Source organism: Prionailurus viverrinus, chromosome D4, assembly GCF_022837055.1.
Source record: "Prionailurus viverrinus isolate Anna chromosome D4, UM_Priviv_1.0, whole genome shotgun sequence".
NCBI lineage: Eukaryota > Metazoa > Chordata > Mammalia > Carnivora > Felidae > Prionailurus > Prionailurus viverrinus.
The window spans coordinates 9,171,589-9,184,406 of record NC_062573.1 but is presented as its reverse complement, the minus strand read 5'-3'; the positions used below and the strand labels follow the sequence as shown (position 1 = coordinate 9,184,406).

The window sequence follows — 12,818 nt, the reverse complement described above, 5'->3', positions numbered from 1 at the left end:
TATGGCCCTGGGTGGCTGACTTTCCTCCCCTGAAATTCATGACCACGCGTCTCCTTAACCATGAAAAGTGGGAAACAGCCACGTACCTGAAAAGTCGCTTTAGCTTTGACAATCTGTGAATTGTTTGGATATCTCTATCCGTATCATTATCTATATACATGTACATGGATAAAAATACATACACATATACATATTTAGACATACATACATAGTTGTTTATCGAGAGATATAGGCGCGCGCATACACACGCACACGCACATGCACACGCACACACAGACTCGGGAATCAATACAAGTACCTTTGACTCTCCATTCTCCAGAGGCTTCTATGTGCTATGTGGCATTACTCTCTCTGTCTTCTGGGTACAATGCAGACAATACATCTTAGGACCACAAACTCAATTACGCGATTCATTATTCCATCCAATGGAGACTGACTGAGTACCTACTCCATGACAGCTCCCAGACCTGGCTCTGGTCCCTCCCACGTGAAATAACTGGAGTCACTGAACAGTCCCTCACAGTGGTCCTAATTCTGGCTAGACAGTTTTCTTTTCTAGGCTTGGCTCAGGGCCACGGATGCAGTACAACCACGTTAGGCTCTCTACCTGAATTCTCCAGGTCCTTATAAGCTTCGGCCCAAGACTTGGCCATGTTGGCCAGCGTGTACTCCATGATCTGGATGTCGGTGATGGGGCAGTTGCACTGTGGGAACTCCTCTGCACACTGACATCTACACTGGCTGTTCTGGCACACATACTCTCCCTCACCATTGCACATGATGTAGCTCAAGGCCGACTGGACAAACTTCTCTTGCAGATACTGAGGGAAGATTATCTGAAGACCTGTGCGAGAACAGCGAGAAGGGGGAAAAAAAGAAAGGTTAAAAAAGGTGTTTCATTAACAGGTTTGAAAGGTGAAACATAGGAATCTGAAGCTGTTAGCTTTCTCCCTGTGTACTGTAACCGAGTATTTCTGGGCCCGCCTAGATCCACACAGGGCCCGGTTGGTGAGGCCTCCAGCTACACTGTGTCTACTTAAACTTCTCAAGTCATGACCTCGGCCACCTCTGAAAGGCACACTCTAGTCCGTTACATTAGGACTGAGGCCACAGCCAGATCTGGTATATACCTTTTCCATTTTGGGACAAAACCCTTCTTGAAAGCACAAGATTATTGTTTATTTTTTCTTGTTTCCTTCATTTCTTTTGTTCTCTTTTTTTCAAATATTGATGGACTCTATTTACGAAGCCCAAGTCCTGAGCTAGGCACTGAGTCTATAGAGATGAAAAAGACAAGATCCTCGCCCTTGGGGAGTTTACAGTGTAATCAGCAGGGATAGACACAGACACACATCATCATAACACAGCTTTCTGGGCCTGGAGCAGAGATGGTCCAGACGAGGCAACTGGACAGAGAGGTCTGCAAATAACCTTGCCAGGGCAACAGGGAAACCTTTAGAGAGGAGATGGCGTTTGGGCTTCTTGGAAGGTAAATAAGAGATCACCATGTAAAAAAAAGGAACAGGAAGCACATTCTAAAGAGGGTAGCAGCAAGAATAAAGATGTACATGTCTGGGAGTTGCTGGTGAAAAAACGAATTTGGATGGGTGGGGTGCATTGCTGTCGGGGAACATGTGTCAGAGGCAAGTGGAGGCCAAAGTGCACAGGGCTTTCTTGTATGCTAAGGGATTTGGATTTCATCCTGTGGATAATGGGATACTTTGGTAAATTTCAAGGATACAAGTGATAAAGGAGAGTGGTATAATTTCATAAGACCAGGGCATCATAAAAATATCAGTGCAGAATCCCATCAGAGAGGATTAATTTTTTTTTTTTTCTTAGCTGTAAACACAAAGAAGCAGAGGCCCATGGAGGGGAAGTGACTAGCCCAAGGCTATAGGATGAACACTCCGGACCACACCTCATAATCTTGTCTCTATATCTGAGTAATCAAAGTCTTAATCTGGACAGCCAAGGATAGAGAAGGATCTATCTGGGCACATGCACTACTCATGTACCTCTGAGATGTCATCATAGCAGGCTATTGATTAGGGTGCCCAAAAAGAAGGAAAACTCTGGGCTAAATTAATTCACGAAGACATCTCTCCCCACCTCGTCTAGTGCTGTGGACAGTTTCAGCTACCAGTGCATATAGGGGTAATGGTTTAATGACCCATTGTGTGAAAAATAACTGTGTTCTTTCGATTAAATGTTTTTCTTATTCATGTTTTAGGGACACACCCTCATCCTACTCATCAGGGGCTTGCTGAATCAGCTCGGCATGTCTCTCATTGTACTTCACAGTTGTGTTTCTAGATTTTTATCTTTCCCTCTCTCACTTTCAATTTTTTAAAAAATGAAGCCCCATCATTTCAACCTGTCTTCATCTGGCAGCTAAAAACAACTGTGTTCAGAGAGGCATTGTGGGGTGGAGTGGGGGGCGCCTGGGTGGCTCATTGGTTAAACGTCCAACTTCGGCTCAGGTCATGATCTCATGGTTCAGGAGTTCGAGCCCCGTGTCAGTCTCCGTGCTGACAGCTCGGAGCCTGGAGCCTGCTTTGGATTCTGTGTCTCCCTCTCTCTCTCTCTGCCCCTCCTCCAGGAGTGCTCTCTCTCTCTCTCTCTCTCAAAAATAAATATTGAAAATATTTTTAAAAAGGCATTGTGGGAAAGAGGATGATGTGTTCGGCACACCTTACTGCAGGGATGCAGAAGGTAGTTAAAAGCTGGGCATCGCCAGTCAGGCTTCTCTACTTACTACCTAGACATCTCAGGTAAGTCACTCAACCTCTCTAAGCCTCTGCTTTTTCTTTTGTAAAACAGAGGTGCTTTTAGGTTGTTGAGAGGGCTAAGTGAAGGAATCCCTGCAAATCGTCACAACAGTTCTTGGGCACACGGCAAGCACCCAGTAAATGCTATTCATTCCCATTTCTGACGATGATGATGACGGCGATGCTGTGATGGTGAAATCCCTCCTGTGACTGACATTTTTTAAAGTTTCAACAGAACCTTCAGGATACATGAACGATAGCTGTGGGCAATCAGAAGAAAATCCTCAGCAGGCAGTCTGGAGTTATTTGTAGAGGAGGGTTTAGAATTCTGTGCCTGTTGAAGCAGGGGGGTGGTGGGGGGACGGCTATTCAAGAAGGTGGATCCATATCAGTATGGGTGAAAGGGGTTCTAACAGACAGATGGAGCTACAGGGCTTGGGCACTGGCCGGCTGCGAGAATGGGTGAACTCCACACCAACGAGCAAGGGGTCTGCACGAGTTTGAGTGATTGCTGGGAAGGGCTCACGGCATAGGAGCAGGATACAAACACCAAACGATGGGGCCAATCACTAGAGTGAGTCCCTGCTCAACTAAGTCTACAATTCTTTCAGAGCATGCATTCCTGAGTCATTTTATCTGTATCAGGGTTTTTCGCTTCCAAAGCAAAATTTATTTTTAGCTGATCCCAATCCCCTATAGGCATCTGAGTCTACGGATTGGGGTTAAGTTTCTGTTGGAACTCTATAGACTATACTCTCAGTCCTATTTTTCTAGCTTGCTCATCATTTTCTTTCTCCCTTTTGTAGGGGATAAAATATTCTATTCTTGGTCCCAGCCCAAAAGGAATTTGGGGAGAGCATTTTTAGAAAATTGCGTCAAATCATTTCTCCGTTTGGCAAGGATACAAAAGGCAGTATTACCTACCCCGTTTAATGCAACTGAAAACAGATGAAGTTTTGGGTTGGGGGGTTTCTGGGAGCAGCTGAAACACAAAACTGATTGCTCTTTAAAAATGGAAACTCAGATCATGCCGAGCTGTCTCTGAGGCAGAATCTCCTGGGCAATTTTGAAAGAGAATAATGAAGACATAGCAATTAAAAAGCACTTTTCTGCAAAATGTCATTACTGTTTAAAGTTACATAACCATTTCTACGGCAGCGGAGGTTCACAGAGCAGTCACCGCCGCAGTCGTCTCCTGATGACCTGTGTCCAACAAAGAGGCCCATTGCTGACCTCCTAGGTTGGCGCCTGAGTACCACCGGCTTCAATGGGAGTCATAAATAACTTGGAGGGAGATTTGGCCTGTGGAACCACTGTTTGAAAGATATACAGCTGCCGGCTGGGGTGGAATATTCTGGCCCCACAGTTCCCAAAGACACACAGAGAAATAGAGAGAGAGAGAGAGACAAGCTGAGAAAATCAGAGACAGAGAGAGGTCACCATTATGGGCGAGCATGTAAATTTTGCCTCAAAACACCCAAGAAGGTGAAGGCTGAGAGTTTCACTTGCACACCCAGTGACTCGTGCTGAACATATGGGATATCTCCCCCAATCTCATTATACTTTTTTTTTTTTTTACAAAAAATCTTGTTATACTTTAAAATGGAATGTGTCACTGTTCCGCGAAGTGAGTGGGCAATGTAGATATGGGAACATCCACATCATCTTCTTTCTCTTTTCCTAATTTTTGCCCTGTCTCCCTTAGTCCTCCTCCCACCTCACCTTCAAGGCAGACATCTCAGGATATTTCTTGTGTTTTACATCCAGTCTTTGTGTGTGGAGGAAGGATTTTTCCTCTGTGTCACACGATAGGCTATCTCTATTTCCTCGCTTCCTCTCTCCTTATTTCTTAATATTCTATTCCTTTGTTTTGTTTTTGTTTTTTTTTTTTTTTTTTGAAATACACCAGGCATCCTTCTCTTTCCTGGTCCTTCCCTTGTGCTGGTCTTGTTCTCCCTAGAGTCTTTGCAAGTGTACCTCCCAGGGCCAAGAATATTCTTTTCCCAGATCTCTGCATGGCTCCCTTGTCCTGCAATCCAGACCTTCCCAGATGACCCATATTAAAAAAGCCTCTTCTATTTTCATCATAGAATTAGCTACTGACAGAAATCATCTTATTCATGTGTTTTCATATTTGTTTTCATCTTCCCCATTAGGGAGTGGGCTTCCGGGGGACAGGAGCCCTGTCTGTCCACTATAGATCCCCCAGAGTATAAATTAAGGCCAAGGCCAGTATAGGTTTTCATTCAACAACCATTCTCTTTTTCACCCCAACTGAAAAACAAAAAAAAACAAAAAAACACAAAAAACAAAACAAAACATTGGTCTCTAAAAACTTTGAGGATATTGGAATTGGCCCTAAGTTGGCCTAAAGCCCCACAACCAAACTAACAGACTCAAGATTCAAATCCCAGAATTCTGAGTTCCGAAACCCTTACGGGCCCTCCCAGCTCTCTGGCATGAAAGACTGAAAACTGAGACAAACTCCTGCCTCAGTGTTCTCAAGGTGGCCCTGGTCCAGGGTGGCTTCTGCAGGTAGGTGTCTTAGCCTCTCTCTGAAATTCAGGCTACTTGCCTGTGAAGCTCCAATCCCAGGGCTGTTGGGAAGAATAAATAAATGGGAAAGGCATAAAGGGCACCCGGCAAGAGCCTGGCTGCTATGGGCTGAATGTTTGTGACCACCCCCACCCTCTCCCCCCTCTCCCCTGCCCAGTTCACATGTCACAGCCCTAACTCCCAGAGTTATGGTATCGAGATGGGGCCTTGGCTGGTCATTGGGTTTCCATCGGGTCACAAAAGTGGGGCCTCCGTGGTAAGATTAATGGACTTGTAAGAAGAGTACGAGACAGGAAAGCTGTCTCTCCCCCTCTCCCTCCATAAGCACACACCAAGGAAAAGCCACATGCACACGCAGTGAGAACACGGCTGTCCACAAGCCAGACACCGAATGGGCCGGCATCGTGGTCTTTGACTTCCAGCCTCCGGAACTGTAGAAACGAAGGTCTCTCACTTCAACGATCCAGTTTTTGCATTTTGTTATAGCAGCCCGAGCAGATGGTTAGCATAATTAAGTGTTCAATAAATGGTAGGTCCCCCCATTTATACATCAGAACATAATCCACTCCCTGAACCAAACCTGAGTCGTTCTTGGAAACATCCTCCTGAGTAGCCCCCTTTGGACCAGTAGGAGACATGTCCAGAGTGCATCATCTCTTAATACCATTACAGGAATTACCACAAGTCTCCATTTTTCATCCTTCCATTTGGTTATACTTCAGCGAATCTTCCTCCCTTTCATCTTTCCTTCTTTGCTTCTCTCCCTCTGTCTTCTTTCCACACGTAGGCCCTCCCGTGTGCCAGTAACTGCGCCATAGACACCGGGGTGAAGAAAGCAGGCATTCCCTGCCCTCATGGACCTCACGGCTTAGTTAAAGAAGCAAACATGCAAACAAGCTGCTTGGATGCACGGAGACCAGGGCTCTACCCAAAGCACGAGGTTGCTCAGGGACCACAAAGGAAAACACCTAACCCAGGTTGGATTAGGGGCAGTCACAGACACTCTCCTGCAGAAAGTGGCTTTTGGGCTGGGACCTAATGGACTCACAGGAATTACAGGACGAGGGGTCCACAAGAAGAGCCGTTTAGAAAGTGGGAACAGCAGGGAGTAGAGTAGAAGAAACAAGAAGAAAGTGGGAACAGCCTATACAAAGGACTCAAGCAACAGAACTCCTTCCAACTAAGAACCTACCTGACCATCACCCTCCTTTCTGAATAAAGTTCACCTTTTTTTTGTTTTTGTGTTTGTTTCCAGGTTCCCTAGAGAGGAGATGAAAGCTTTCTCACTGCCTCAGAGAAGATCAAGACTCCTAAGGGAAGAATGACAGGGGGCAGAGATCTGCCAGCTTATTAGAAGAACAGCATTGCTTACAGCAACAGAGGTCAAGGATCCTTGTCCATTACAGACCAAGAGTTTAGCTGAGAGTCAGAAAAAGCAAAGAGGGCTCACTGCATTGTTGATTTTCAACCACTGGGGAGCACTAAAGTAACAGAAGAACTTTCTGGGGACCCCTACATTGAATTCCTTGGTACCTTCAATGACACGGTCAGTACAGCTGTCTGAAGCAGACACCTGGTCCAGGTGACTGCTCGGTGAGCTAGAGAAAAGAGGACCAAATCAACAAAAGCTGAAAGCACCTCTAAGATCTGCCGAGGGTAGTCCAGCCTTCATCTCTGATGCTGATCTGCTCTCTTTTGCTGTTAGGAACTCTTAGCCTCCTTCTCTTCTTTCAACAAGTAGTTCGTGGGGATTTGTTGGAGGAGATGCTTCCATTTTCCAAGGACACCAAGGGGCTACTTGGAGATTCAAAACTAAAGCATAAAATCCAAGTACAAAAGACAAAGGCCCGAACCGATGATTGAAACGTAAAAAGCAGCATCACATCTGGAACACAGTAGGTGTTTAATAAATATATCTTACATTTTGAAGAAGCCAGTCATCTATTATGAAGATGAAAGAAAATGACTCTGGAGACAATAATTAGGGAAGACTTCGTGATGTGTGTGGGATGTGGGTAGATCTTGAAACAGGAGCATGGTTTTTAATAGATACAGAGGGAGCCACAGCATTCCCTGCAGAGGGTGTACCTTGAGCAAAGATGAGTCAGTGTGTGAATACCTTGGATCAATCAAAGTCTTGTTCAAGGCAAGGACCATATATCTTTCTGGTTTTGCTTGTTTGTTTGCTTGCTTGTCTTTTGGATGAACTTTGTTTTATCTTATTCTATCTTATCGTAATTACCTAAAATAGTAGTAGTTTTGATGGATGTACTCTTTTCTGACCTAGTTCATTACGTATTAAATTCACTTTTTTTTTTTTTTTTTTTTTTTTTGGTGCTAAGAGGAAAAGGGAAAAAAAATACAAGATTCTATTTTGGTTGAGTGGCAATATTGTTCTCTCCCGTGCTTGCATCAGAATGTGGCCCCCTGTTGATATCTCTGAGCGCTACAGAAGTCTGGCTGTTGCCTGGTACCTGCTAAGTTCTGCTTGTCAAATTCTGTCCATTTCCGAAAAGCACGGGTTGGGGAGAACCAGAAGTGCACCTTTCGCAGAAAGTCAGCCTGATCCCCTTCCTTGTGAAAGCCCAGGGATCTCAGACTGGCAGATAAAGGACTTTATGGCTCCAACAGCCATTCTGAACTCCAGTGTAATGAAGGCATGCAGGTCAATTACCCATCTGTTTGTGTTTCTATTGCTGTGAATTACAGTATCCATCGCTGACAGCTCATTGGAGTGGAATGAAAATAAGACGATAATTCACTGGGTGAAACCGTGCAGAAAGGGCGAAAAGGCTATGATCTCATTCAGAAGTTCAGCCCTGTCTCCGTGATGGGTCATTTGCACTGGGAGAAATGAAGAAAGGCAGCTACCTGGGGGGAAAGTGGGTGGGTTCTGGCGCCCCCTTCTGGACAGAGTAACCTTTGTGTTCCCAAGGATCATCATCCATTCTGCGGGATCTTAAGGAATAGACTTGGAACCCTTAGATGCAAGATTCGGGTAAATGAAGTTCAGCACAATAAAAGCAAAACCTTTTTACCATCAGGAGTTTTGAGGGATGAAACAGGTTGCCTTAGTAGGTAGAAGACTCCTCATCATCGGAAGCATACAAGCACAGTTTAAAGAACCCAGGGCCCAAATGGCATGTGGTTATCACTAACCCATATTCAGTTCTCCTCCCTTTGCGGTGTCCTCTCTTTGAAAAAATTACACACACCCCACCGTCCGCACTCAGACGGGTTCACGTGACACACTTTGGCCGATGAAATGTGAGCGCAGGTGAGGGGTACAACTTTCCAAAGCAGAGCTATAAGAACCAACACGTGGGTTTATCGGTTTCTCTGTCCCACCACCACGGAAAACAGCCATATTCCACACAGAGGCCACCGGAGGAACAGAATCACAATTGACTTGCAACCATGATGCAGCGTAAGCAAGAAATGAGCCTTTTCTCTTGCCAGCCACTGAGATTCAGGGATTGTTCGTTAGCACAACACAACCAAGGCTATACAGGAGTTGGCAAACTATGGCCCATGGGCCAAATTGACCTGCAGCTTATTTTTGTAATTAATTTTATTGGAACACAGCCACACAGATTCGTTTCAGTACTGTCTATAGCTACCTTCACATTACAATGGAAGAGCTGAGTGGTAAGAACAGAGACAACAAAGCCTAAAACATTTACCATCTGGCTCTTTGCAGAGAAAGTTTGCTGCCTCCCCTACTAGCTGACCATTAAGGTCCCTCCAATCTTGATTTTCTATGCATCTACTCTGTGCTGTTGTTCATTCACTTATTTTTATTTACTTTTTAAAACGTTTATTTATTTATTTTGAGAGAGAGAGAGAGAGAGAGAGAAGTAGAAAAAAAAAAAATCCCAAGTAGGCTTCAACAGTCAGTGCCGAGGCTGACGTGGGGCTTAAACCCACGAAACGCAAGATCATAACCTGAGCCCAAATCAAGAGTTGGACGCTTCACCAATGGAACCACCCAGGTGCCCCATTAAATGACAATTTGAACTTTGCAAAAGCAAATGTGGTCGGACTAAGCTATGAAATCACCAAGGATAAGGAGGCCAACATATATTTTAAATTCAATTTCCCAGGGGCGCCTGGGTGGGTCCATCGGTTGAGTGTCCGACTTCGGCTCAGGTCATGATTTCTTGGTTCATGAGTTTGAGCCCCGCATCGGGCTCGGTGCTGACAGCTCAGAGCCTGGAGCCTGCTTCGGATTCTGTCTCCCTCTTTCTCTGACCCTCGCCTAGCTCACATTCTGTCTCTCTCTCAAAAACAAATAAACATTAAAAAAAAACACTAAATTCAATTTCCTAAAATTTCAACATGAAGATACCCTTACAGAGGGTGTTAAGAAGAGGTTGATTCTATTTAATTATAAGCTTCTTCGCAGAATTCATGATAAAAACCCAAACCTGACACCTATCAAACCCTGTGCTACCAGATCCCCAGATCAGTGGATGTGTCCAAATCTTCTCTATTTCCCTTTTCTTGCTATAGCCTGCCACACCACAGCCACTGGCCCTCAAATGTAGAAAGGCCCCCCCGTTCAGATTTTGCCTCCAGCTCTTAGTAACCGCAGGACCTTGGGAAGTTAAGATCAAGAGGCTTAACTTCTCTGATTCTCAATTTCTTCATGAGAGCTTCCATTGTGGGGGTGCATGTAAAAATCAAATAAACCCTTTTGTATCTTGTGGTGGTATCTTGATTACAGGACGGATATTTCAAAGTCACAGAACTCTTCACCTCGAAAGGGTGAACTTCTCTGTATGTAAATTAGACCTCAATGGTCTGGAGGAGAAAACCAATCAGATCACACACGCGAACCTCTTGGTACAGGACAGTTGCTCGACTAATGTCATTTCTTGTCCTCACCCTGTTTTCTACTGCTTTCCCTCGAGGCCTTTGGCAATCTCAGACACCCCCTCTGTCGGTACCCAGAAACACCTTGCACACTTTTCAAATTTTAATAGAACACCTATCACACCATATTATGTGCTTGTGTTCATGCTCCTCCTGGTCTGTGATCTCCTTGAATGCCAGAGGCAATGCCTCGTTCGTGTTCCATCTCCCCGTCAGCTGTAGCACATTAGTAGTTCCTAGTCAGTGTGTTTGAATGAAGCTGAGTTTAGACAGAACATGTTTCAGGGAAGACCGTGGTTTTCTTCTGCCCTGTGCTTGGCATGCTCCTCCTCTCTACAGCCCTCCTTCCTGAGCAGGCCCTGTGTCACCTTCCCCACCATCAGAGCTTGAAATCTCGAGCTATTTCAACTTTGACGCAGTAGTGACAAGAACAGGTGTTCAGAAACATCTGAGTAAAAAAAACCACAGAGACAAAACAAAAAAACAAAAAAAAACCCAAAAAACAAAAAACAGAACAAAAAAAAAACAAACCCAAAAAAACATCCTAAGAGAACAATGCTGCTGAAGGTGTTTCTTGACTACGAATTTTTTAACACATACTTTTTGTTTTGGATCCATTGCTACAAATTATGATTCTTGAGAACTATAACTGTTTCCTATATCTCTTGGCATTCTTTCCAAGATATCAAGCAAGATCACAGTAGGTGTGCAAACATAAAACTGCTCAGTCCAGCAACTATTAGTGAAGTCTGTCCACCCGCCAACTTACTGAGCCAGGGGCTATCCTAGATGCTAGATATGGAAAATGAATAAAGCACAATTTTCTGCTCTCGGGAGCTCCAGTTGGGTGAGAGAACAAGATTCATAAAGATAAAATTATAATAACACACACATGCAAATGTATGCAAGATTCAGTAGGAGAAAAAAGAAGACACTTCAACTTTTATCAGAGTAAAAGTGTCCAGAAGAGTTATTTTGGACAAGACTGAACCGAAATGGTATGAACAGTCAAGCATTTTCCAAGTTGTATGCTGCAGAGCCTCAGATCTGCAAGTGTAACCAGGATAAAATATATTCAGGAAACTCCATATTTAATCTACCTCTTGAGACTCATAATATATATTAGCATAGTTAAGGCACTGAGAAGTCCTGCAGTAAATAAGTGCGGTTTACGCTATTTAATACTGATGTTTCAGTATTATTGAGCTTTTTAAAGTTACTGCATGGTAACAGATAACCTCAAAATCACAGCAGCTGATAAGCACAAAGGTTTATTTCTTGCTCTGTCTCATGTTGGCTGGGCTTTGGCTCTGCTCCAGACGTCTTCTTCATTTTGGATCCAGACTTGAAGGAGCAGCTTTGCTCAGGGGTACGCCATTATCATGACAGAAGGAAAAGAGCAAAAGCCAAGCCAGACAATGTCTCCTCATGCTAAGGCGGGGCATGGGTTATGTCCTCCCACATTCTATTGGCAAAAGCGAATCACATGGCCAAGGGCAATGCCAACTAGCCGGGAAGTATACATCTCCCACAGGACAGCACCGCCAGTCACACGGGGACGCACTGGTGTACATAATCCTTTTAGGGGAGGGAACAATGGGATAGATTAACTTGTTTTTGCATCAAACCTTTTCTTAAAAAAAATTCAATTGCCATACGATCCAGTGATTCCATTGTTAAGGTATACAGCCCAAAGAACTGCAGACAGGCATTCAAACAAAAAACTTGTACACCATTGTTCCTAGCGGCACTATTCACGATGGTCAAGAAGTGGAGACAATCTCCAGGTCCACCAGCCCATGAATGGGCAAACAAAATGTGGTATATCTATGCAATCAAATATTAATTCGGTCATAAAAGAACAAAGTAGTGATACATGCTACAATACGGGTGACCCTTGAAAGCGTTCTGCTAAATAAAAAGAAGCCAGACACAAAAACCCCACATATTGTGCTACTCCATTTGTATGAAATCTCCAGAAAAAGCAAATCCACGGAGACAGAGAGCAGACTAGTTGCCTGGGGCTGGATGGAAGCGAGGTGGAGAATGACTGCTTATTTGAGGTTGTGAGAAAGTTCTGGGACTAGATAGTTGGTGACTGTTGCACAATAACTGTGAGATGCTTAGCGTCTCTTAATGAATTGCACATTTTAAGATGGTTATGATGTTGAACTTAATGTAATACATACTTACCCTCATAAAAAGACTAAGATTCCAAATACATTGATGTGACAGTTCAAATTACTTTAAATCGGTACAAATTTATTGAGCACCTACTACGAGCTAAACACTGAACTCCAGAGAAGTGACTAATGAAGACATTAAAAAAAGGGTATGGCTTCTACTCTCAGGGATCTTAATTACAATTAAATAACGCCACGTCCAGTTTTACACGTAAGACAAGCTAGAACGTATCTAGGAGCAGAGAAAGAAAAGCAGGTGGAGAGTGCTATGTTTGCAGTGTCAAAGGACAGCTTAGTTATGACCAAGATGAATTGTGACAGGAAAAAAATAAGGATTGACTTAATTATCTTAAATATAAACAGGTGCCTTAGCTACATGGGATCAATGAATTAATTTTCATAGGTGGTTTATTCAGGTTTGAGGTGCCCTGAT

At 44.0% G+C, this 12,818-nt stretch overlaps 1 protein-coding gene across 1 annotated transcript in view; it reads right to left on the bottom strand.

The window, feature by feature from the left end:
• Positions 1 to 12,818, bottom strand: part of BRINP1 (BMP/retinoic acid inducible neural specific 1) — a 175,495-nt gene that overhangs the window by 31,349 nt on the left and 131,328 nt on the right. Inside the window, exon 6 of the mRNA XM_047830438.1 lies at positions 608 to 844. Within this exon, the coding sequence (XP_047686394.1) occupies positions 608 to 844 (237 nt within the window). The remainder of the gene's footprint in view (positions 1 to 607; positions 845 to 12,818) is intronic.